At 38.1% G+C, this 27,936-nt stretch overlaps 1 protein-coding gene across 3 annotated transcripts in view; it reads right to left on the bottom strand.

Annotated features, from left to right (window-relative positions):
* kcnq1.2 (potassium voltage-gated channel, KQT-like subfamily, member 1.2) overlaps nt 1–27,656 on the bottom strand; it is a 188,504-nt gene extending 160,848 nt beyond the window's left edge. For all 3 annotated transcript variants that reach the window (XM_041998144.1, XM_041998145.1, XM_041998146.1), the window contains exons 1-7: nt 27,600–27,656; nt 25,070–25,743; nt 9,035–9,125; nt 3,474–3,600; nt 3,222–3,300; nt 3,042–3,138; nt 1,387–1,527 (exon numbers count right to left, since the gene is read on the bottom strand). In XM_041998144.1, coding sequence (XP_041854078.1) covers nt 1,387–1,527; nt 3,042–3,138; nt 3,222–3,300; nt 3,474–3,600; nt 9,035–9,125; nt 25,070–25,563 — 1,029 coding nt within the window. In that variant the 5' untranslated portion in view covers nt 25,564–25,743; nt 27,600–27,656. The remainder of the gene's footprint in view (nt 1–1,386; nt 1,528–3,041; nt 3,139–3,221; nt 3,301–3,473; nt 3,601–9,034; nt 9,126–25,069; nt 25,744–27,599) is intronic.
* Between the last annotated feature and the right edge of the window lie 280 nt (nt 27,657–27,936).

Raw genomic sequence — 27,936 nt, 5'->3', positions numbered from 1 at the left:
AAAAAAAAAAAAAACAGAAGGAGCAGAGGCGGGAAAGATAGGGGGGTGGGCGGAGTTGTGGGGGATTTAATCCCTCATCCGCAAATCTGATGACTAAACAATGTCCTCCTGACATAAAAGTGGAATGTCTATTCAAAAAAAGCCTCTCATTCAGAATGTAGAGTGTAGGGCAAAAACTGCATGTCTACAGCGAGGTCACAAACCTGACCTGTGATGATAAATCTATGCGAATAGCTGTATATTTATATTTTATAGTGCATGTTTATATGAATGATGATGTGCTTTCCTTACTATATTTGAGATTGCATCTGTTTTTATTGAGCTGATTTCAAGTTTTGCGCAACTTCTTCTTTCATCCTGATTAAAGGAAGAAAGCTGTTCAATCAAAAAGCCATTAGTTAACCATCAACAACTGGAAAACGACAATGAGTATAGACTGCGAGGGAAGGAGTGCATTTAAGTGGGAGAAAACGGGATATGAATCATGGCATTGGCTTGTCCTCCAGCTGTGCTGTGCACCTGCACATCCGAATGTGGAAACTATGCCAAGAGAAGGAATACACTGTGGGAGAGCTTAGCAAAGTCCAATCAGTGCAGTTGCATTCCAGCAAGTCCACACAAACACTTACAAACCTCATCAAACCTATTGTAAATGCATAACATGACTCTCAAGTTTACAGTTTCCAGAAAAACAAAGAAACGTGCAAATCCCCATGTTGGATTCCTCTCTCCACATTGTGAATGAAGAAACACAAAATAACAGCCTGCATGGAGCAGGGAGGAGCAACGTGACCCCTTTAACCCATGTTACATAAAAGGTAGAAATCCCGCAATTAAAGTTTTAATTAAAGGAACTGACACTTTATATTGGTGCTCTAAAAGTTCTTTGAGCCAAAGATCCCAGAGGTGAATGGTTTATTACTGTCTCTTTGTGGCATGCTGATCCCTTGCACAAGGCTGCCATAGGTTTCTCATTATTCTGCGCTTTCAATTCAAATGTTTAATTAACTACTCTGGAAACCTGAGCCTGCACGCAGAGGGAAAACCAACTCAAAGCATGAAAAACATCAAAACACCTGCATTTCTGTTAAAAATGTTACCACCACACATGAATGCTGGAGGAAAACAGTGAGGAGAGTAAGAATACAACAGGGTCTTAATTGGTCTAAGCAGGCTAGCCAGCCTCCATTTCTTCCGTTTCTTAGTTGAGTGCTTTGTAAAGATGATCTGTTATGGCTCTTTTTTATAAGCTCATGAGGTATGTTTGAGAAATGAAGGTAGCATTCAATAATCAATGCTGAAAATGTGTTTCATTAAACATATACACATACTACCACTTCACATCCTATAAAAAGTATTTTCATTTTCCTTTTTTAGCTGCCTTACCACGCCCCACCACAGGGCATCGGCGTAGCTGGAGAAGCCAGTCTTGCCCTCCTCATCTACAGCATCTTTCTCCGCCAAGTAGACAAAGTAGGAAGAAAAGATCAGACCCAAGAAGCCAATGTACAGGGTGGTGATCAGCTCCTGGAAAATACAATTTGACCAAAGACAAATCTATGAAAATTAATTTCTATGCATCTCTAAGAAGGTTTTATCTGACTCTTAATGACAACTTCCCCTGTGAAAATGTTTATCACACAAGCTGAATTCTGACTATATATACCAGTCTTTACATTTTTAAGTGTGAGTGCTTCATATGTGAGTGAAATCCGGTGATTTGCTGCAAACCTTCATGCTTCATTTTACACTGGCATGAACCCAAATGAGGGTTTGCACCAGACCTGTGTTTTGTAAAAGCTTCCAGGCTCAACTTAAAAAATAATATTTCTTGCATCATTATAGTGCACAACTGAGCACATTCATCTCTGAAAGAAGAACAAAGACTTGCACTGGAAACTGACACTTTACATATTCACCCCCACTTAAAAGTAGTATTTTTCTCTGTTACACGAGAGCTGTATATACATCACAAACTGATATGGTTTTATGTTTTGGCATAGTATTTTGAGGCCCATATAAAGAAAAGCATCACATTTAGACCAAGAGATACTGTTTTGATCATTGCTCATTTCAAAGTCAACTGGAGTAATGTTTGACACATCAAGCATCAAAGAGCGTAAATGAAACTAAATTTTAAACCTTGAGAACAATTTTAAAAGGGAAAAAAAATGCAAATACAGTGTTTCCAGAATTTTAAGTTTTTATGAGCAAATTACATTAAAAAAGAAAAAAAAAAGTGAATCTTGACTTTTAAATTAAGGGCAAATGTAACCTTTGCTACAGGCCAACATGTATATTAACACCAAATTCTGTCCTGATTAGGCTCTTAGATCGTCCTGTTCCATCTGCTTCTTGACAAAGCAATATATTTCCACTAAACAGAGCATATCATTTGATATAGTGGTCATCTGACAACAGGGAGATGGCAACGAATCACATTAGGCTTGACTTGGATTCATCTTATAATTATTTTTACTGACCCTCTGCACGCAATCCTTAATGATAAGTTCTGCTCCTCTTGTGCATCAAAGGGATATGAACGTCAGGTTCGACTTAACAAAGGCACACAGTGTACTTTAAGGATTAGGTAGAGAACATTACATCCTCTGGCTTCATTGTGTATCAGCCTGAAAAAAAACTAAAACAAGTGTACCATCATACAAAGAAAAAAAAAAAAAAAGCGGGGGTGGGGATGCCTTATCCATAACAACCTCTTTTCTTCTCCTTATTAAGCCAGATCTGCTTTGGATTTTTTTTTGTTCATGTGTGCACAGTGGATTTGTCATGAGGGGTACATTTTCTGAGGATTAAAGCAACAAGTTTTACTATTGTAGTGTGTAAGCACTGGTTAGGCCAACTGAAAGCCCTGCGGATACACCTTCAGTCTGTCATTCGGGTTGCAGATACTGTTAATACACCAACATACAGGCTAGACTGCTAGATCAGCCAGTTTATATTTGATACAATCCTGTGGGTCTTTGCACACCTTAAAAAAAACAAAGCTTTAAATTTGCTGCATCAGCTTGTTTTTGACCTACCTGCCGATGAATAAAAACTACAGATCCCAGAAGCCTCCATGTTCCGCCTTGTCGATCCACGTGTAGCATGCGTAGGATCTGGAGGAAACGAATGCCCCTGCAACACACAGTATGGCTGCATCTGTAATCGTCCTTAGATCCTGTTTCAGCTATAGGTAAATAATCAAATCCTTACTCCACCTGATGGCAGACGTGGCAAACACTTGTCCATTTGACCCTACTCCGAGCACAATAATAGAGGCAATGACGACTATCAAATCTGTAAGAAAAAAAAAAAAAAAAGTTTTTTTTTTTTTTAACTGCTTCGTTATCTGAGTTTTAATCAAATACTACATTAAAGTAAAATGTTACTTGAAGGGTTAACGTTCAAGAACACTGTAAAGCATGACATTTGTTGTAATAAATGAGAACAAAGGACAATGCCAGGTGCACCTATGATTGATATGGGCTTCCTGATAAAGCGGAGGCGTCCTTTGATGCCTGCATATTTGCTGCGACAGCCTGCCGACCACAGCCGGACCACATACTCCGTGCCAAAGAACAGCACCAGTACAATCTCCTGTGGAGCACAATGCAAACAGGGAGTGAGGTTTGTGTTAATCCACCGGTAAAGAGACGAAACAGCAAAAACACATGCAGGACAGGAGGATGTGGAGGCAGATAAGATATTGTTTCAACAGGCAGTGATAACACAGCACCATGCATTAACACTAATTTAAGACCATTAAGATCAATCACCAAGATTTACAACATGATAGGAAGGGTAATGACAGGTGTGTGAAGTAGAAAAAGGGAGACACTGAGGTGGTCTAGCTGTATCAAGACCACCCAGCCACCCACGGGGAAAGATGGAGGTTGATAACATGACTGATGACAGCTTGTATTGAGACAGGGTCAATGGCTACGTGATTGAAGCCTTAAGAAGAACAGTGCTGGCTAACAGGTAAGATTGTGGAATAATTAACTAAGGTGTTGAACTCGTTATATTTGTAAAGATGTGCCTGAAGCACTTAACTGACATGCAAAAGCTTGGTTTGAAGTGTTAATATGTGTGTGTGCATTTTGCGAGCCTCTGCAAATTAATTAACTCTGTGGGATGGAGATCATTTTCCTGGCCACCGTGTATCCATAATATTTAGCCACCATACTTTCTGTTAGAACCTATAGCCATGTGGGTGGCCTACTTATTGAGTTCAGTTGCCTTAGCTGGCTGCTCCCTGACCGCCCCCTGTATGAAACTTAATACCATGAGCCCTGCTGCAATAACACAGCACCACAAGGCTGCAAAACAATGACCTGTCAATCACAGACACTCTTCTTCTGGAAATAAATGAGTTGTTTTAGATTCAACAAAACACTTTAAAAGCACCAAATTGTGTTTTTTGCTCTTTTTGCTCATGATGATTCATAAACTACTTTTGTTTAGAGCTTTAGAAGTAGCACTTGTGTTGTCTGCCCTGAGATTTCTCTCATCTTTTCTCATCTGAATGAATGGCTCATACTGTCACAGAGTTAAAGACAAAGAGATAGGAAGGAAAAGAGAATAAATAAGCAGAAATGGTTCAGCAGATCTCTATAACATGGCCTAATAATCATGCTGAATTAGCATTCAGGCTCATTCAGCGAAACCAAACAAACCAGAGAGGTGGGCAGGCTTTCAGCTGGCTGGAAACACACTAGCTGTTAGAACGCATTTCAGATTAACTTGACCTGTAGCCTTAGTGTTTGTGTAAGGCAGAAACAGATTGTTTTCATGAGGTTATGTCTATTAACAGTTTTTTTATAACAGTAAAAAAAGTAGCATTCTACAAAGACAGCCTAATGCATAGAGACACAGAAAGAAATGGCTTTCATCACCATTGCCAAACAGTCCAAATCGAAATGCAGCGGCTTCACGAAATGCCCACAGAAAACCAACCTATCAAGCTAAGTAATTAGAACAGCTGGGTAAAATCCAAAAGTCAAAGGTTTCACATGAATTTGTGGAATTTGAAAAGATTAGTCCCAATAATTCCATAAATTGGGTCACCCAGATGTTGGGGGGAGGTAATTTTGTACTGGATGTGTATCTGAAACTGGCAACTATGTGTTTACTGGAAACAGCTGCCTGTTCGTGCAGCGGTAATCTTGTCAAGCCAGACGAGGATGAAAGCGTATCAGATGGAAATGTGATTAGAGTGCTTTGTGTCCCACTACAAGGGAGTTGTGCTTATGCACACAAACACACACAAATGTTACACTCATTACACCTTGAGCTCAGCTTTATGACAGTTTTTTTCAGTTCAGTATGTCAATCCAGTCGAAATTTGCACACTTTGCTGAGTCATTTCATTTTCTCTGGTATAATGTTCCAAAACAGAGTTGTTTTATTTCTTATAAGTTGTAAGATTTAGTTACTGATATGTCAAAATACTCATGCGATAATGTCATTACTTCTAGACATTTTCTTTCTCAAGAATCACGTCAGTTCTCTTTTCCAGTTTATGGATGATTTTTGGTATTATGTCTCTCTCTTGTAGTTTTGCACAGAGCTAGCAATGGTATAAAAATTGTTACATTAATTTTAATCCAAGGACATAATATTTACAAAAAAAAAAAAGAGCCCAGCGGTTCCTAATGTAATACCAGAGCTACTGCTCCAACTACTGTCAGTCAAAGTTAAGAATGGATTCACTGATGTTCTCTTTAAATTTTGTGTTTATTTTGAATGGAAATTGTCCAAAGATGAGTTAATCTCATGAGCCTCAAACAACAATGGCATCTTTACATGCAGGTGTTGAATCAAAGGGGAAAAAGCTATTATAGCTATTACTAGCTCTAATAGAGTTAAGTATTATCTAAAAAAAAAAAAAAAAAAAATCTTTATTCTGCAGCAATGTAGTTAGTAGCTGTTGGGTATTCTTATTTAGATGTTGGACAGATGGGCTGGCCAATGCTGTGATGCCAAAAAGTCAAAGGTCAAACACAGCGGTTGGAGAATGTTTGCATAATCCAACAGAATCTAATCACATGTATTTTTTTTTTTTTTTTATAAATGGAAGCAACGGGCTGTGCAGAAGGGATTTAAGATCCGGACAGTGTTTTGTGTGACTGTGTGTGCATGCTTCTGTGCCTCCTGCCCAGCCTGGCTAGCTTTACTTTGGGCAGCTGCCCTGAAGGCCAAATATCCTCAAGGACTAATGTCCTCTCTGCTATCCAAAACGAGCCACCCTGTGATTCACTAATGTTAGCTGACCCTGAACTTTCTAAGTATAGTTACTACCACTGGTGTGTGCTACCATGACACCACGCACAAAGCTCTGCTACCACAATCACACTTACATAAGCTGGCCTGGCACACACATGTGTAACACTGAAAAGATAAGGTGTTATCTTATCAAATGATTAACACTGAACCAAAATCATTATTTATACACACTTATGTGCAAATATGAAGTCAGATGTGGAAGCATTTAGAGTTTAATAATTCCCAAAAGATTATTGTGCATGCTTAATTTTTATAGGCCAAAAAAGGTACAGGGTGGATTAAAAAAAAAAAAAAAAAAAGGACAAAAAAGAGATATGAAAGTGTACTTGGCTGTTTTTTAACTGTAACTAAATAAATAACTGTGATAGGAGGTCTTCAGAGGGCACTGGCCAAAAGTTTACAGAACACAGTGTCCACGCCGTCCTCTGACTGCCACGGGACACAGGAGGCGGTGCCTTTGTGAGTGTTTTTTAGTGTGTGTCTTTTCAGCTTTTGTGTAGGTGCACGCTTTGTACAAGTATGCAGAAGCTGCGCGTGTACTTACATTCACAATGTGCTGGCAAGAGACAGATGATGCAAGCTCTTTGTAGAGTTGCCAAACAGCAGCCATAATTTTCTCTACCTGTTGTAAGCCCTCGATTTATTGCATCACTTAGCTGACTTAATAGCTTAATAAGCCACAAAAAAAAGGCAATCTACCAGCAAGTACCAGCATGTGCAGTCTACATGGAGCCAAATGAGTGTGCGTATCAAGTGTAATCATGAAAGGCTGAAAAGATACATGTGGCTGTAAAGGTCTTTGGAAGAGTGTAAGACAAGCTAGGTGTGTGTCATGATATTTGCATTAGCCAAAATGGATTAGTCTTTTTGAGTTTTGTGCTAACTTTGAACTGAGCTGTAAAATGGCCGGCAGTCAGCGACACCCAACCAAGATCAAACAGCTCCATCATGTGGACATAAGGTGGAACTGCAGTTCTTTGTCACATTGGGGTGTTTTGGGTTTTATCTATTTTAACTACAGCATAACATATTTCTCACCAATTATAAAGGGTGATGTTGCAACTTAAAAAAAAAATATGCTTATTGATTTGTGATTTTCATCTTGTATATTTGCAGCATTGCCTCTACAAATTGTAACCTGAGGAGCTGTATCATTAGGCACAACAAGTAAATAAGGCATCCACTGCTGACTTCAGTAAGTTCTGTTCTCATCCAGAACAGCTTCAGTTCATTTCTGAAGAAGTTGGTGGGAGATTTCACTAAGTAGCTTGTGAAACCACTAATGAAACAGGCTACTTAAGTGAAATCTCCCACCGTCTTCATCAGAACCCGGACAGATCACCAGTCCATCACAGAAAGATGAATATATTTATTTAAGATAAAATAAAACTAGGGATGGTCCGATCCGATCCACTGGATCGGTATCGGGTCCGATCCAGGTCAAAATGACTGGATCGGGCATCGGATTTTTTTATTAGAACCCGTCCGATCCGATCCATAAGCCCAAACTATCTTTGGGGGGGAAAAAAAGTCATACATCTTAACTTGACTTTGCGCGACCTAAGCCTCTAATCTCGGTCAAACTGGACAAACCATAGATGTCTTTCCATCTGAAGCTCACCATGACCCCAGATCAGTGCAGAAACAGCCCGTGCCGGACACTCACCTGTCGTGACTTCAGTGCTGCAGACCAGAAGCCCTCAGCGAGCCGCAGCAGTCAGCTTTTGCAGCGCGGATCCTCCTTTTCTCGTATATGTGGTCTCTTACAGGGACTGCGAGGAAGACCGCACGTAACCGCACGCACTTGTTTTCATTATTTATTTCGTCTCTGATCAGCCTATTAGAAACGGCAGCGCTGGGATGCCGTGACGTCGTCCCGCCTTCTTTCTTTCTCTAGGGGACCAGAATAGTTGTTGTACAGTGAATTAGGTGTTTTTTAGATGTCAGTATCAAACAAATTACATCCACGACATATTGTAAACAGCGTTTAGAGTGACAAAAAGAATCGGATCGGTATCGGCCGATCCTCAAAGCTGCAGTATCGGTATCGGTATCGGATGTGAAAAAGTGGTATCGAGCCATCCCTAAATAAAACAAAAAATATCTAGCTTTTTACAGTATGTATGGACATATTTTGGGCTGCATGTATCTGACAAAAGTCTACCAAAAAAATGTCACACTGATCTCACTGTGGTCAGACTTGATACAGAACAAGTCTAAAACCAAGTTGTTCGTGCTCTTGTTTAGAAGAAAAAGTTATCCTCCAATGAAAAGGTCAGTTGTTTTATCACAAGTCTCTTCCCTTGTGTCCTTGGTCAAGACTGTATTCCACACTGCCTCTGGCATACTCATCCATGCTGAATTTTATGTATAAGGCATTTTGCAAAGCACTTTGTAAAGCTTAAGGTTATAAGATGTGGAATAAGTGCAGACTTTTCAGATTCAAAGTCAATGAAATACAATTAAGCTTTTTAAAATCATCAAATAGTCAATGTTTCATGCAAGATTTGTAAATCTGACTTGTTCACTTTAAAAGTGGCTGGAACCAGAAAATAACTCCTCCATGGCTTTAAGATTTTGGATTTCAACACTATAGATATATATATATATATATATATATATTTTAGAAAAATAAATGAAATGAGGTTGACATGAAGATGGCTTATGATTTAAACTACTCATGGAGTTATATAATAGTCATGAAGGGTTTATTCGCAGGCATTTCAATCCATTTAATAGAACTCACCATCCAGAAGAGGGTTCCAGTGGCAAAGTCTGCATATTGTTCTATGGTGGACAGGACACTGAAGATAAGACACACCAGGACCATAAGGAAGCTGGGGAGAGGCACAGTGCACCCAGTCAATAATCACTACTCACCAGTAGTCACAACTCCCTTTGAAACAGTAAAAAATAAAGTAATGTTTTTTTGTTTTTTTTTTTTCAAGAATTTGATCCTTATTTATCTGATTCTTCCATTTTCTTTAAAAAAATGTTGAATGAAAAAGGATCAATTATTTTATTTGTCACATTTGGTGAACACCTGAACATATGAGTAGAGAAGAACAGAAAAACAAGTTTACAATAAACAAATAAAACATTTAAAAAAAATCAGAATAAGAATGAACTTAATATAAAATACAAACACAATGATTCACAATGCATATAAATGTTGCTGATGCATGCCACATATGCTGTATATGATATTACACATCTGGATTTATGACTTTTGTAAAATACCTTTAAATTAAAACGTTTGCTACATAGAAACTGAAAAACAAAATCGAGAGATCAGCTGCAGCACAAAGTTTAAGGTACTCTGTCCCTGTTTTTCCCTATAATCATCAATCTGCTTGTATTAACAGCTGACAAAATGTTTCCACATCTCTTAGCAACAGGGAAAGATTCTGATGAGACGGTCCATCTGTCAGTGTACATACATAGTCTACAGATGCAGGCTTGTGAGCTAAACGTACGTGAGCAGCACACCTAAATGAGACAAGTACAAGAAGAACATGCAGGAGGGAGGTAGATGGGAGAAAGATGGGATTACATAAAGGCAGAAAGCAGAGGAGGAGTGGGGCTGAAACTCAGATCAGAAAGACAAACCTCCTTTAGTCTAAAGTAACTCATTTAACTGGAACACCTAATTCAAAAACTTTATTTTCCTGAGACATGTTTTGTCTTATAATCTCACTGCACTGTCCAAGTACTTCTTTATATATGAATTCTAGATTTTTCACGACAGCCTGCATTTGGCCTTTCCTGACTACAAGATTAAGGGTGCATTTTCACCATACCAGAGTTAATCCTTCCAACCTTTTAAGAGCTTCTCCATGACATACCATGAGTATCTGCCTGCACCATTATCATGATCAAACCCACTTTAGAAAACACACATCAGTGGGTGCATTATGATGCTGTGAGCTGCAAGCTGGATTACATGTCAAATGTTGGGAAGGTTAAGTTCATGTAGCATGATAATGCAAATAAAACACACACGCTGCAGCAGAACACACACTCCTGGTTGTATATTTCTTTTCTCACACGAGTTAAGAAGAAAAAAAAAAAAAAGAATAAGATGTGCTCTTCTTAAAAGATCATGCTTATTTCTGGAACGTCAGGCGGAAAAACAAGCTTAAGACAATGTAGGGTGATAAAGGGGAAGACTCCTGAAAGAGGATTCCCCTCACACACGAGCACATGACAAGTTGGCCAGATGGGACGGTGATTTTACTCCATGGGACTTAGTGCTCATCAACACACATGCAAAGACACATCTCCTGCTCCTTCTTTCCTCCCTCCAAATTCAGTTCAAAACGCAGTGAGAATACACACACACACGCACACACTACACTTGTTTTTAATACAGTGGCTTCTGACAAGGGTGAGCATGAGTTTAATCATGGACATATTAAGAGAAATCTGACTTCGAGTGCGACTGAAGATGCTGTTGCAGTTTGATTGTTTTGCTTGATCTATGTCTAGTGTTAGCACCACCGTCTGCATGAGGCAGATACAAGTCACATTTTCTCTGTTGGAGTGGCACTTGGGGCAGACTATGAGTTTGTGCAGTTAGACACGCCCCTGTGATGTAGTGTGCTCGGCATATGGGGCTGAAGGATTTGAGATGTGTATGACAATTAAAAGTGAGGCTTAGACAAATCTCCCCAGTGTAGGGTGTGTGTTTTCATGCAATGCAAAAGGATTCCATGCAGAGGGGCATGGAAATGTCTGGAAAAATTATTAGATGATGCAAAAAGTATGAGCTTATTTTAGGCCATAATATTTGTCTTAGTGGTTCATTTTTAGCTAAGATTTCAAGGTATAAAGTTGAGTTTGAGGGAGCTGAAGATATCTTTTTTTGGTAAGAGAGACCGCACTGCACTGATGGAAACTTAGTCGCTCTTGGTTTAGCTGATAAATTATTACTGGTTTATTTTACATATAACATCAGCTCATGTGTCCACTGATCAGCAGGCAAATGGTAACATCCAAGATTCATTCAACTGTACAGGGTCAAATCATGTGACCCCAACTCGCTCGCTTCATATTACTCTGCTGATCCTCATCTTAATATTTCCTGCTGCAAGTTCAGCAGCAACCTAATCTCATGTGTTATGTGTTTATTTGGAGTTGTTTACATGGCAAATGTTTACCGTAATGTCCCCCAAATCTGGATTTTGCAGATTTTGTGTTCTAGTTGAGCAGATGCCTTTTCCACCCAGTCGGAGTGTAAAAATCTTTGCTCAGGTACAAAAACAAATTTCCATGATGGAATCACCAGGCTTGCAATTGATACCTTGTGGTAATTTAAAGTAATTTGAAAACTAACAAGATAAATGCAGCAGATGGTCAATGAAAACAAGCTTCAGAAAAACGGCCTTACCAGAACTTCTGGGAGAGTAAAACCCAGAGGGACAGGTTAGGATGAGGGCGGATACAGTGAACTGAAAATCCATTTCCATTCTGTTGAAATCAGATCAGGCTATTAGGACAAGTATAAACATGATGCCATGATCATGTAACTCATTCACAAGGTCATATAATCTGTGTTTTCCATCAACATAATATACTGGAGGAATCTTTAAACCACTGAATGATACACCCAGTAAAAACAGAGCTAACAACATTCCTAAAGCACATTTTCCGTATAATTTCATGGAGAGCAAACTCCATTTTTCTAGGAAACATTTTTTTTATAAATAAATATGATTTTAATTTTGTTTTTGTACTCAGCAATGTTTAAAATGTGAGATCAAGTGCTTTCACTCACACAAAAACCACAATTTATCTGCATTTGCAAAAGTAAAAAGCTGTCAGTTTTTGTCAGAGATACAAGCAAGTTTTGGCTTAGCTGGTCAACGACGAGTTCTGAGTAATGGCGCTCAATATTAAATAGCTGGTAGGAAAAGCAGAGACTGTTGCTTCAAGGTTGCAGTTTGGTACAACATGTCTCTCTATTTAATTACTTTCAATTGGTTTTAAATGGAATCACCAAATATAATGCTGCATGCTACCTCATTAGCCAACTTCAGCTGCTTCATTTTTCTTTATCTCCCAATGTGATTAAAGCAGCCTACTAGCAAAACGAATTGACAGGAAAAGGAAAGCTGGCCCAACCAGCTTGTCAAAAGTGTTCAGGTCAAAGGCCTGCATCTCTCATGATGTGGAGGTGCATTAATGCACGTGAAACTAGCAACTTGAACATTTGGAGACACTATTAAAGTGCAGGTTTTAGAGAAACATATGCTTTCCTCCCGAGGAGGCTTTACTAACTACAAACTTCATCCACTACAACAGCGAAGCTTCATAACAGAAAAACACAGATGCTGGACTGGCCCACCAACAGGTCAGTTTTATCACCAATTGAAAACATTTGGTGCATCATAAAATGCAAAATATGTCAAGTCCCTGCTCTGTTTAGCAGATAGAGTCCTATATAAAGACACAAATAGCACAACATTTGCTAGAAAAGACTCAGCAGCTGGTCGCCTTAATCTCCAGAGATTTAATAAATTATAAAGAATGACAGACAGTAAACTGTCAAGACATGCATGTTAAATCTGAGCAGAGAAGAAAAAATATTTACAGATTTTTTTTTACTTAATTCTACTCAGTAAACAGGTCTGAGTCATAACCAAAGTTAATACTTTAATTATGCTGGATAGTTTATAATATAGTAGCCTATAAGAGCATTAGTATTTGTTTAAAGATAGCAATACTTTTACAAAAAAAAAAAAAAAACTCAGTCACCAACACAAATCTTCTTACTCAGCATCCCACAATATTTGTATTACAGAAGTCGTGACATAAGAGGAGGCTTACTTTAAAATGAGCAAGAAGGCATGCATTGTGGTGACTTTTTCTTTTTTTTTTTATCTTATATTTACACCCTTGTTGCAATCCACTTTGTTTCTTCCTTTTCTCCTCTTTTTAAATATTAAATTACCAACTATTTGGGAATTTCATGCTCAATAAATGTTACAGTGCAACAGCATGACAGCACATAAAGACTTGGCATTGTACATAAATCATATCATCAGCCCTAATTTCTAAAATCACCACTTGTTGACATCAAAAAGTGAATAATTGTAATGGATTTTACAAATAATCTGTAGTTTTATGAGCTGCTGTGAAGTTATAAATATAGGTAAATAAACAGAAATAAGATCAAAATGATATAAAATATCATGATTAAAATCATGTTTGGTACAATCTTTAAATGATGCGATTCAATTATGTAGACAGTCTGACAATGATGTAGGATTTTCCTAATATTACAGCCCAAGTATTTCTGCACTGAAACTGCAGGGGTGGGTTTGCTGCAGATATGACTGAATTATAACCACAGCCATTAGCTAACCTTATTTAGCCAGCCCAAAACCCTCAGGATCTGATTAAAACAAAACAGCTGGCGCTTCAGCAAGTATTATTTATTGCAGATCTGTCCAGCTCCACTAATATACCCACACAATTGTAGAGCCACTCCAAACCATCCACTCAATCAGCAGTGAAAGTAAGGCAATATAAGGTCTGAAGACCCTAAATAACAAAGACAATATTTGCACTGAGTATAGACAAAAAATTGTATAAGTGTGGAAAATTCAAGCAAGCGAGGCTCCAGTTTGTGTGCCCTGGCCTGATCACTGGGGTCTGTTGATAATGTAAAGTTATCAAATATAAAAAAGATTAATATAAAACAAATGTTTACAAATGTAAGATTTATCTATCCAGATTGTTGTGTGCTTACTGTTGGCTTAGCATAAACCTGTCTTCTTCAAATGTTAAAGACTTTAACCTCTCTTAATCTCATTCAACTCAGCAGTTGATATCAGGTTGTTGCATCATAAGTCTACTGAACAGTCTGACAGGTAACTTAATTCTCCGGCCCCATGCTGACCTACCTGTGACCTACACATTCTGTACGGTTATTGTGTCTGCATTAACCTGAGGTACATTTGGGTTTCACCACAGGTTTTCTGGAGAGCTGTTGAAAATCAGGTGTCCAGAGTTTGTGTAGATTATGTAAAATCTACAACTAAAAGGCCTTGCTATGGATATTAAACATCTCTAGGATGTAGAGCATAAATCACAGCTTTCTGTGTCGCAAAAGTAAAAATATTCTATCTGATTTTGATGTCAAACTTCTAACCTGCATGTTAGAAGCTTCAATATTCCAACATTAAAGTCAGATTTCTCTTAATATGTCCATGATTAAACATGCATCCTCTTCTTCTGCTGCAGTTAAATGGCTTTACTGTTCGTTTCAAGAAACTTGATCTCTGCTCTGATCTATCACAGAATTGGTGGCAAAGTCAAACATGGTCAACGCAAATAAAAAAGGAGAGCTTCACAACTCCATTTAGAGGGAAATTCACTACAATTTCAAGGTCCTTACAACTCTTATTTCAGAAAAAAAAATCAACAAATAAACAAGTGTTTACAATAAATTGCATGACAATAATTACCCAAAATATCGTGATTTCAACATGTTGCAAAAAAGGATTTTATATAAAAGGCTTTCAGCTTCAGAATAAAAATAATGCATCATTTCCCAGCATGCATAACTTCCTGATGTGAAGTGGAAATGACCTACACAGTTCACTTCATCGAGTAACCCTAACCCTCTGGCAGTAATCTCTTTGTAAGCAAAAATCCACCAAGAGGTTTCCTTCCTGCCTATTCTACGTAGATGAGGGGGTGGAGTCTGGAAACAGAGGACCCACTGTAACCATTTCAATAATCTGTCCAGATATAAAAACACATCCAAGCATTCCAGACATCTGGCTTCTGCGTTTTCACCAGGATAAACAGCTGCTATTATTCCACTGTGAGATGCTGTAGTAGAACAGTAAAAATGGCCACTTTCATATCACAACTTTTGAATAATAAAGACAAAATGGAGACGATGCTCTAACCTTTTTACCTCAAAGACAGTTCCACAACAGTTATATGCATCACACCAAAGGGGAAGAAAGTGAGCAGAAAGGTGTCAACAGAAAAGAAAAAAAAAATGGGTATTGTTATAATCTGTTTGGAGTCTGGAAGGTCATTTAGAAATCATGAGTATTTACATGGTTATTCCCTTCAGTTATATAAAAGACTCAGACGGAGTGATACAAATGTGAGAGGGGATCACTGCCCCAGGTTGTCTTTGCGCTGGCGAGTCCGAATGCTATTGCATAATACTCTTTCTGAACACATGTCCACGTATGCCATCACGACTCGAAAGGATTTCTTCAGTTTTATAAACTCATTAGCACAAGAAGCGTGCAAACATTTGTGTCCGAATATATCAGGCATTTGAACATATAGTGCTTTTCAACCATAAAAGCTTTGATTTTTTTTTTTTTTTTTTTTTAATATTCTGCTTTCCACAACCTAGATGAGATGTAGGACCCAAGCACCCAAAAGAATCTGAATTAAAACTGCAACTGTGCACATTTCTTTTATTCACATCTTTTATTCTTGTATGGTTGATTCAGTAAACAATAAAGATTTTGTAGGCCAATTCAAATCAGTTTATATTTAAGTGGACACTGTCTCTATAATAACCTGGGAAACTTGGACTTGAAATAAACCAAATTTGGATTGAAAAGTTAAAAAAAAAAAATGGAAGAACCTGGTTTACTGGAGAGGCAGTCCGACTGAAGGGGAGCAAGTGGTTAGATATTTTGTAGACAGGCAGAGGGTTAGAGGAAGGGCCACGGTCAAGGCACGCAAGGGTCAAGAAGAAAGAGGCAGCAATCCAGAGGGACAGGCGACAACAGAAATTCATAGGGGGGAAAAAAAATAAAAAAAATACAAGGTGAAAGGAAAACTATGGCAAAAATACTGGATTGCTGGGCAGACATCATCAGACAATCTGGTGGTGGAGAGTGAGCAGAGGAGAGATAAAAGCCGTGCGAAACAGGTGAGCAGTATGAGAGCAATCACTAAACGTAGGTGCCAGCAGAGCACCAATCACACCTTAACAGTCTCATTTTTATATTTAAATGCCTTCAGCTTGCAATATGCAGATTTCTGGTTAAAATCTTAGCTACTTTCTTTTGTTCCTCACTTCATGTTATCTCTTTGCCTGTGTGAATGTGCATGACTGTCTGTTTCTGCTAGCCCTGTAATGGATTGGTCCACTCTGACTTTTGCCCTATAGCTGTCACAAGCTGAGGAGGAGGTAAGGACCCAAACACAGGACTCAAAGGGAGGAGGCAGACCAGTGTAGGGATAAAGGTTTAAATCCAAAAAGAACCAAATGACTTACAATATCAAAACACAACAGAATCAAGACAGCAGCTTGACATGAAGACATACAATGAACTGGCAGAAGAAAACTGAAAGCAAGGAATATAAATACACTGAGGAACTAATATGAAACAGGTGAAGAGAATTCGCTAATTAAACCAGGTGAGGCGACAAACAGGAAGCAAAACAGAATACAATACACAACTTACAAAATAAAACAGGAAACCAGAAAAACACAAGTCTACCAAAACCCATGGATCATGACAATGACAGCTGGGCCAGGCTGGCTCCTGTGACCCTAAACAGGATAAAGCAAGTGCAGAGATCAGATGATGGATGTATGAAATGTATATAGCATTTTATAAAGGAAAAAAAATGGGGAAAAAAGTGAATCTGTATTAAAAAAGTAAATATGTATGAGATGAAGGAGGGGTAGATCCAGGTTTTCTGCCTATCAGAGGTCTAAACAGATAACCGTGCACATTTGGTCAATTAATTAACCTAAAAGACATGTTCTTGTAAACTTGACACAGCAAGGCCACAACTTTCCAGCTTCCTAATGATATATAAATAAAAAAAAACATGAAGGCAAAACACAAAATATAAAATAAGTGACAAACACCTATAGATACAAAAAGGTAATCAAAAGTAAGTTTTAATAGGCTTAAAGGAAGACATTAAGATTATGAGAATTTAGACAGTATGACTGTAATCTTCATTTTCTTAAGTTTATTTCAACCATGTTCTGTCATTAACAATATTTACAATATCTTCGCACTCCACGAAAAGGAATAAAACCTGAATAAAACATAAATAAATTAGGATAAAAAATATAATAAAGACGAAACAAATCTCAATATTTCTGGCTTCAAACACCGTCAAACATCATCACCACCCTGAATTAAACTGTTCTTCAAGCCTATATTTATCTAATATTTGCTTTTTGTACCACTTCTCGTGGTTTTCAACAAATCCTACATTTTATTAGGAAGTAAATTATTTCTGGCTCTGCATATTATTTGTGCTGTTTTAAAATGAATCAAACTGGGAAATTTTAGAGTTTGTATTTTTAAGAAGAGTGTATTTACCATGATCTCTATATCCTGCATTATTTATCAATCTAACAGCTGTTTTTTGCATTGTATTTGTTGTTCGTATATTACTTTTGTATGCACTTCACCACACCTCTACAAAGTAACTCGTGTATGGTAAAATGAATGTACAATATAAAGTATACAAAGCTTTCAGGTTTAGTATGTGCCTTGCGTTTTATTTTTAATAATCCTATTAATATAACCCATACACCTTTTGTGTTGTTTTTATTTTATTTTAATTATTTATTACATAATGTTGGTGTTTAATTTAACTATATTTGTTTTGGTAGATGCATATCACTGCATGCTATTGTCTTTTGTCTATTTGTGAGTCAAATTGCTGGAAACGTTTCTGATCCTTGTCGCATAACAGTGAAGACTACAATGAATCAAGTACAGGAAGTGCACATGCTTTATTCACCGTGTGTCATCTTAAAGTAGAGCAGGCCTATTACCACTGCCCTATTAGAGCTGTCACAACTGCTGCAAGCGGCTCTTTTTGCCTACCTTCTCTAATGCTAATCTCTAAAGAGACCATGGGTATAGATATCCACCAGCAATTGTTACTTAAAGGTGTGTTAGTTCTGTCATAAAGAATTCCAGCCTCTTTGCTAGTATTGATTTGTATATTTTGTAATCACAGCTCAGGGTTGAAATTGGTCTATAGTTTTCACATAATTCTTTATTTTTCCCCTCTTTGGGGAGTAGTGTAATTATGGCGTCCCTCCAGGAAAGGGGGATATTCCCATTTTTCAGGGTTTCATTAAATGATGCTAATAACCTTGGGCCCAGTTCCTTCTTAAATATTTTATATCATTCGGCTGGGAAGCCGTCACTTCCTGGGATTTTATTCGATTTCATCTTGTTAATGGCCTCTTCCAGCACCTAAATAGTAATACTTGAATTTAAACATTTATTTTGTTCTTCTCCTATCATTGGGAGATCCAATGGATTCAAGAAGGCTTTTATCATCTCCTGGTAAATAATGGAAAATAAAAGCGATATTTCTAACATTTCGATAAAGTGCAATTGCGATTTGCAAATGTTTCCATTGAATGGTGTTTAGCGCATTAGCCGTCATCCTCGTAAAATCATAAAAGACTCCACTTTGAGGAGCATAGAGATTTCTAAATCTTTGTAAAACTCTTGCATTTTGCCATCGTTTGCTGTGGCAGCGCAGCCAAAGGTGAGCAGGCAGAAGAGCAAAGGGCTCAGGATGCAGCCCTGGGGAGAGCCTGTGCTCACTGTGATGGTTTTTGATGTGTGGCTGCCCACCCTGACTCTCTGCTGTCGTTGAGTCCACCTTTAGAGGCTGCAGCTTTTTCACCAGCTGCTGTGGGATGGTGGTGCTTAAGGTACTGTTGAAGTCAAAGAGCAGGAGCCTGGCATAGGTGTTCTTCTCAAGATGAGACAGCATGAGAAGGAGTATGGTGGAAATTTCATATTCTGTGTCAGCAGGGAGGCAGTTTTTGATGTGCTGCATGACCAGACATTTAAAACATTTCATTAGTAGGCGCGTGGGCTACTACGGAAAGACGGAAATCAGAGAGGCCGGCAAGATTTGTTTGTGTTTTTTTTTAAAGACAGGAATAATGGTGGGCACCACAGCCTGTTGGAGCAAGATATTAAAGATGTCTATAAAAACATTCTTCAGCTCCTCAGCACACTTTTCCAGGAGTGTTGTCAGGTCTTGCCCTTGTGAGCGTTGACGATGGACTGGCCTTCTATACTGTAGTGGTGAGCTGTAGTGTCTGGTAGTTCAGTGCATGCACAGTGTTTTTGGCCTACAAATGTGCATAGAATGGTGCTCAGTTCATCTGGAAACAAGGTGTCAGAATGACAGACCCACAGCGTTGTTTCCTCTGGTCGACACATTTACATGTTGGTAGAATTTAGGCAGAACAGATGTGAGTCGCCAGCTGCTATGAAGAGAGCATCTGGGTGTTCCTGCTGCTTCTCACTAATGTTGTTGTAGAGCTCGACATAGCTTCCTCCACATTAGAACTCACTGGTACAAAGCTGGTTCTTATAAAGACAGCTTCACAGCTCTAATTCTAATTCTAATTCCGTCTTATTGATGAGGGATCTTAACGCTCAGTATGGGTATGGCTGGCTTGTGTCGATTAGCAGCTAGCCAAGCCTAGACCCCGCCATGCTTATCCCGCTTCTACGCCCTGTCACACTGCTTAAGTTGCCTTGCCCTCGACCATGCTCCTGGGGTGTGGCTTCCTTGGCTCCTGCGGCAAAGCAGGCCAAGTTCACCCAGTACACTGAGCAATAATTTGTCACAGCCACAGAGATTGTTCAATCACATCTTTCTCTCCACTAACACTTGAAAGCATTGTATTTCCACTGAGAGAGGCTGCCGCAATCGTCGGTTGCACCACCATAATGGATAGAATGAAACATTCCTGAACTCAACCATATGAAGCACAAACTACAGGTATGCAAGAATGCAATGATGGAAATGAAGCATTTCCAGAATTACAAACAGGTCTAAGAAAAAAAAAAAAAGCTAAAAACTGAACACAGTCAATCACATTGTGACCGAGCTGGCACTTACTATGTCTAAGAGTCACGTTGAATCATTTTCTTTAAAATAAAAACTTTAAGAAATTTACTAAACTTATAGCAGAGTAACAACTTGTGCAAAATTCACTGAAGTCCAGCAAACAAACTGATAAGACAGAGCACATTTATATTTGTCCATCCTAACCGCATTACTGATACAAGCCTAAGTAGACAATTTACAAAAATAGCTATGTGCTGTTTTATTTTACATGAGGAGATTAAGATTAAAGGATTAATTTATTTGTATCTAAAAGCACTTTTGTTTCCTCTTACAGCATTACTTAACATTGTGACTTCCATGTTAAACAAAGCATCAGATTGAAATTTCCATGCTTGCATTCAGTTTCTATACCCTATTTAGCTTGTTTTTGGGTCATAGGGGCCAGTTCATAAAAAAAAAAGTAGAGAAAAGAATAAGAAATCATAAATCTTGCTTTAATTTTTTTGTGGTGAGGTAGGGTTTTTATTTATTTATTTTTTTTTTTGGTCTTTTAAATGACAAATTTTAAATCTCAAATCAACTATCAAATAAACCTTAAATAAATCATAGGGCAGTTAGGTTTGGAAAAATATTCATGTACTGAATAATGCTTTCTTAATCCGAAAAAGGGCAGTTGCGGTTTTTAACGAAGAATTATTAGAAATTAAAATCAGTCACTGTTTAGAGCTATTGCTGTATGTGGCAAATACCTATATTGGTCTTTGTTGCAATGGAGCTGAAGAAACCTCTGCTTGAACACACTTTGCTATTTGAACACTATGGTATGTAGAGGGTGCAAAATGTTCCTAAACGATTAAATTAATTTCAGTCTTGCTCCAAATGTTTTCAGTATGAGTGTATGAGTGCCACAAAAATGAAGGATTAAAGACGAGGTAAAGTGGGAAACTGTCCTCGGATCTGATCATTCTCATTTTGGAATCACTTTTATAAATGCTACAACTCCTGGGTTAAAGATGAGGAACTATTCCTCTTGTTATTAGCATACAGAATACAATACATCATATTTGATGGCACTAAGAGATCAAAAGCAACACTAATGCCAAGTTGGAAGAGCAAAGCTCTAAAAAGCTCTCAACTGATTTTATCCACTCCAAGAACTAAACTAAAATCTCATGGAGACAGAGCCTTTTCTGCGGCAAGTCCCTGACTCAGGAATAGTCTGCCTCTAAATATCAGATTAGCACAAACACTGGATAACTTTAAATCTCTGGTGAAAATGCACTTTCATGGAATGACTTTTAGCATAAGCTGAAAAACATTTATTTCTATTATTGTTTCTAGTCTTGTTTTTAATTATTTCTCATTGCTTTGTTTTTATTCAATCATTAATTAAAGCAGTGTTTTTTCTAACAACATATTTTTCTTGTTCGTGAAAAAAAAACATGAATGTAGCAGAGAAATTATGCTTGAGAACAGCTTCAGTGAAGTCATTATGTGAGAAAAGCGTTAACTGGATCATTTAATCGTCATGTATTTGGTCAACCTTGAATAAAAGAATAAACACAGACCTCTGGCTGTGGCACTCTGGCCTGGTTGCAAAGCATCCCAGTCTGGCGACTGCAGCAACATTTCAAACTTTAAGGCATGAACAATCTGGAAATAATAACTGACTTCTGATATGTTGGTGTAAATTCTCAGTTATCCAGGTCCTGGTAAACCCAAGAGTTTAAATAATACAACTGGACTTTTTCTCAGTACTTGAAGATACATTGCCTCTTATCCAAAAGAAGAAAAAGAGGTCCAGCTGCCTTCAGACGATTCAAGCCCTTTCAATTACAGCATTACAGATTTGCAGCCACCATGAAAAAAGGTGTGTATTTATTTTATGTATTTAAATGACTGGAGGAAGCTATGCAGCCATCAATCGTCATCAAAGACATGTTCCCCCCATTCCAATATTTATTTATTTACATGTTCATTTAACAAGAACAAATGCATAAAACATTGCTTCATAAAATTAAACATAGTAAAAGCCATGCATGCAAGTTTCTAGCCGAGGCTAATTTGCAACCCCTGTCCCTGGTTAGAATTTTCAAATGAAAACAGACAATGAAAATAGTATTCAGTTAAAAAAACTTAAAGCACTCATGACAAGAATTTGACATTTTTTGCCATGTTTTATAAACCAAAAAGTCATTCTCGATTATCTGAATAATAGTTTCAAACACAGCTGTATAAAATTGTTACAACTGAACAAGACAGGAGACGGAAGTGACGTCAGTGCGAGAACTTCTGATAGTTTGTAGACAGAAAGCCAGCAGCTTTGTAGATGGTTTGGACGTTTTTTGTTTTTTTTTTTTGCTTTTTTTTGATGAACAGTCACGGCACACCGCAGAGAATTTATGATGACCGGTGATACGGCACCATTTAGAATTTTCTGCTTCACCTTGTCCTGCTCCTGACAGCAAATACTTACTTTCCTCTGCTCACACACAGACCACAATGGCAGCTACTAAAATAAAAAAATGTATCTTATTATTTTAACACTAGAGCATCCATGACTCTATAACTAGGCTAATGAAACAGCCACCAGCGGTAATTTGACTGCTATATTGAAACTTCAGTTAATTCCCTATAAAATTTGTGGCTAAAATATTGGGTTAATTATAATCCAATATTGCGTTACAAAACAAAAGTATAAAGCAACAATTGTAGCCTTTTTTTTTTCCACAGAAACAAAAACATTTTAAGTTCAGGTTGCGCAGAATGGCTGTTTTTTTGTACTCCGCTAGATGTTCCTCTGTCCCGCTGACGCCACAACTTGGTAGGAGGGTTTTCCAGCCACTTGTGGGATTCTCTTTTCACTGTCAGATATCCGTGTGAAAACACACCTGTTTGACTACTAACTGCACAGAACCACCTATTCTGTCATGCTGTATTAATATATTGCAAAATTACATAAAGTCAAAATTGTGTCATGAGCACTTTAATCTATTAAAAAGTTGTCATTTAATAGACTTTTATACATCCTTGCAGCATCAATTAATTGACCAAGTTGATAAATTGGTCAACAAGGGTCACACATCACTCCATTACTCACAGTTTTCCACTGTAATTAATGCTTGCCTGCAAAGTGACTACAGGCCTTGAGTGACTATCTTGATTATCTCACTGCAGTGTTCTGCAGAGAAACTTCGGTTCCTATCATGCATGTAGATGTCACTTTAATCTAAACCTGGTATTTTCAGTCTGAAAAAAATATATTTTTAAAAACTGTTTTCTGTGTATCCATGTGTACATAGCAAATGGGAATTTTTGTGAGGGCATGTGATGAAAACCACAACAACAACGTAAACGTTTCCATATATCTGGCCAGCTTCACTTTTAATCACATTTGTCTTTCAGTTTCTCCATTGCACTCAGGCAGATGCATCTCAACCCATATGGGTGTTGGATAAATATTGAGGGGAAAAACCTAACAAAAGTCCGAAACAATAAGCAACCACTATTTTGGTTGTAACATCAGGAGAATCAAGTTACTGGGCACGCTCAGAATGTTCTTCTCTTGTATTTTGAAATATCATTACTGTATATGTTATATTTATATGTTATCGTCCAGCATCACTTCAGCATTTGTTGGTACTTCTGTGTTCTCATCTGGACAAAGTTATTTTGGATAAGATGTAGTCAGTGATAGTTTATTTTGTTTGGTTTGTTTGTTATGGGTTTTATAAATGAATAAAACAGAGGGGTTAATGGCGTTGATATGCTACATTTTCATGCACTTTGACCATTTATTTCCCTCACCCACTGTACACCTTTATTTCCCTCTCATCAAAAACTTAAAAGCACCCTGTCAAATTTAGGATATACATGGATCTGTATCTGCTTGTTCTTTTCAGAACAGGCTTGGTTAACATCTCGTAGACGATGTGATATTGAAGCTGAGAAGCTTTAACTAATTAAGTACAGAGAGTAAAGTACCAGTACAGAGCCAGTTCAGGATGAGTTTGTATCAGAAGAATCAGTACTTGAACCTCCAAATATATTTGAGCTGATAGCAAACAAGATGCTGTGGTGGTTCTATGCCAGATAAATGCCGTCTGCTATGAATCTAAAAATGTATGGAACAAGAAAAAAAATGGACATATGCAAGATTCATACTGATATTATTGAAGAATGAGTTCAGTAAACCAGGGGAGAAAAAAAAAAAACATCTCCATTTGTCTCAGTATCTGATCCAAATGAATGTAGACAGTGTTCTGAGGAGGCATTTCAATCAGACTCCTATTATTATTACTATTCATATTTTTATCTAATCTGGTTTAAATCCATGTGCTCTGGGCTTACAATGACTGAACTGTGGGATACTTATGAGATCAGAGAAGCTCTTTCTCTCACATATTACAGGGGCATTTGTGGCTTTCTAAAAGTTGTAGTTTTATTTTGGCTAAAGGTTTAGCTAACTAATGCTACAGCCGTGTCTCCAAAATATTCAGTTGCTTGTTAAATTAAAAAGCCATAAATTAAGCAAAAAATGCAAATTTTGGTATTAACTGAGCTACTTTTTTTTAGAAAACAACTGCAGACAAGCAGCAGGCCACAGACTCATCTCCTTCTCTTACAGGAAACAAGAAACCTGTACTAGAAGAAGCAGCACTAAATGTAATTAACAGAGAGAAACCGCACTCCTTTGTGGCTGGAATCAAACACTCGGCGTAAGACTTTTCTCTGCTTTGTTTTCACTGTGATTAAGGTTTTAGGTGCATATAGTCCTGGTTAACCATTTTAATTCAAACACTGCTTCCAATACACACCTGTTTACACATCCTTCCTTCTTTAAGGATGTCTCCTGTTTTTTGCAAAAATGCCAAACTGGATCAGAAGTATCGAGTGGAATCAGTAAACACTGAACAAGACAGGTACTTACACAAGGAAGTGGTAGAGGAAGCATTTGAGACCAGCAGGTCTCTCTAGGAAGTTGTAAACATCCCCCTGCATGCTAGTCTGGATGTAAGGGCTCTGGAACTCCTTCTGATGTTGACGCATCCAGCTTGAACGAGGGAGAGGCGGCGGGGCAGGGATAGCGGAGGGCTGGTTGTGAACCATCTGAAGCTCTGGGTCCTTTGTGTCACCTGGTGGACAGCAGGGAATGCTTGATCCATTATTCACTGCTGCAGGGTCCAGTTCAAGTGAAACAGGAGAGTAGTGGCTTATGTCAGGTAGAGGAACCTGGAGGGCCGTGCTGCTTGTGGTGGAGCCGGTGGAGGATGCAAGGTCCATTTCATGGTCCAAGCTGAGACTGACTCCCTTTCCAGCATACCCATTGGGACTGCAGCGTATAAAGGAACTCCTCATTTTGTTACCGTAGTCACGTTGCACATGGCATGTCATGTGAAAGGAGCGTGTCCGTCTTTCCCCCATGCTAATCTTCAGGATGGTATAGTTCAGACAAGCCCAACACGGACTTTTAAAGTCCTGGAAGTTCCAACCAAGGTGCTGGTAGGAGTGAAAATCCCAGCAGGAGAAGAAACCTAGCTAGGCATGGCTAGCTACCTGCAGCAGAGAAGAGCACACTTTGTTGGGATTCATGTGTGTCCACACCTGCAGAAAAAGAAGCGAGAGTGAGTCATGATGATGGTATGACAGAGTAAACCTGGCCCTCTACCAATGTGCCACATGTCATTTAGGTATCATAAATTATGCATGGAAATTGGAAATTGCAGTAAACTTATGTACTCTGTATTTCAAACAAATAACTGAAATGTTTAGTCATGAGTCATTTTAAAGCTTTAGTAGCAAATAGGTGAATGTTATCAAAATATTAGAAGTAAAGCATCTTCATGAGGTTAGTTTTAACATTGGAAAATTAGTTTTTATACTGTATTGTGTGTATATTTGGTCCTCTAACAGGTAGCACAGAATAAAAATATTATCAGTCTAAAAAATATCAGATTAAAAGCAGGTGATGTTAAATGTGGCTGCCTTCAGCCTGTTACTTTTAAACTACAGCCATATGTGTATCAGGGGCTTGTTGTGCACAGGATACTGATGTTGATTAAAGCATTTCATTGCATAACCAACTTTTTGAGCCTCGAAAAAAACTAGAGGGGTTTATCTGTTCATAGAAAAAGTTATATTTATATCCAGTTTTTAAATGGTTTCATTACACTGTTAATTTTGAACTGTGAAGATAAAAGCAGAAGAGGCATGTAATGTTCCCAGAAAAAGAGTCATACATGGTATCGTGTAGCAGTGACAGCATGATAGTTTGTTTCCGTCGCCCCTCTCTGTGGATTTTCTGCTGCATAAACAGCATTCTGTTGATGGATGTCACAACCTTTCTACTACTTCATCTGGGAAGGCAAAAATGCACAGTGTGCTCTCTGCATTCATTTAGAAAAAAAAATTATTCTCTAGCTTACATCAGCCACAAAATGTGACTTTTGCTAATGGTTACAACAAATAAATAAAAACCATTAACTCATCGTTACAGCCACAGTCAGATCAAGAATAATGTTATGTACATTATTCTAGGATTAATTCATATGTATTATGACTTAAAAAATAGCAGCTCTACTCCAGGAAACCTATGCATGTAACCATATGGAACCCAAACTCTAAACTGCTCTCCAATTAAACTGTGAGTCAGTGATTCTCTCAACTATAGCTTAAATAACCATTAATCCATTAATGGGGGGGGGGGGGATTACTGCGCAAATTCTGCATAATGAACATGTAACTTAAACCCACTATGTCCGAAAATGACAAAGAACCTGTAATAAAGTCAGGACAGCTTGACAACTCAACAAAACACTTTCCATCTGTCCAACTAAAGCCGTTTCTACTCCTATCTGCCTAATGTACCTTTAATTAGAGCAGCCTATGAAAGGTTGGAGGATAGTTTATTGCATTGTCTGAGGAGAACCTGAACCAGGTGTGATAGATGTTACCTAAAAGGATCGGAAAAAGTCTCATGGGACAAGAGAGGCGAGCTAATTGGAGGCAGCCACTCCATCCTCAGCTTTGGGTGGGCTGATGAAAGAGCCACATGTGCGGCTGTCTCCCTTTAGATAGAGTTTCTACCTTTTTAAACAACACGCTCTTACCGCATACTGTCTGACATGAATGACGTGGGGCTCTACGGTTACAGAATATTGTCTGACTTTCTGTTTAACTGAGCCGACCTCCCCTGGCGTATCACAAATTAAATAGCAGCAGCATGTGAGGGATGGGGATGGGGCGGGGGGGAATTAAGCATTACCAATAAACCCAACAGTTCTCCTTTCATTTAGCCTACTAAATTTAACACCTGGAAACAGTTGAGATAAGCAGGTGAAAGTGCATAAACAACTAAAGGTTTCATCAATATTTGCACTTTTTAATTGCACGCGACACAGTCTACAGCAGAGCCCTAAATAAAACAAAAAATCATCGTTTAGAAAAAGTGTAACTCTTACCTTAAAACTCCGAATTGAAGTTGTAGATGACCAATGTTAGTGTAGTTTACCTCCCAAACACGTCGGAATTATTTATTTATTTATTGGATTTTTTTTTTTTTTTTTTTTTTTTTTTTTTTTTGGAAAACAAGGTCCAGTCATACATTACCTCAGTAACATCAGTTAAGAAAAAAATATATCCACCAGCGCTCGGAAACATTTTCAACATCTAAAACACAGCGAAGCCACAAGTCTTCAATCAGTTGCTGCCCACAGGACCTGTCTCTTTGAAGTGCATCGTAGCTGTGTCTGGACAAGTGCTGCGTTCAGGGGTTTATGGAAATTACATAACCAGAGA

This window comes from Melanotaenia boesemani, chromosome 10 (assembly GCF_017639745.1).
Source record: "Melanotaenia boesemani isolate fMelBoe1 chromosome 10, fMelBoe1.pri, whole genome shotgun sequence".
NCBI lineage: Eukaryota > Metazoa > Chordata > Actinopteri > Atheriniformes > Melanotaeniidae > Melanotaenia > Melanotaenia boesemani.
The sequence above is the reverse complement of the archived record's forward strand: the minus strand, read 5'-3'. Positions and strand labels throughout refer to the sequence as shown.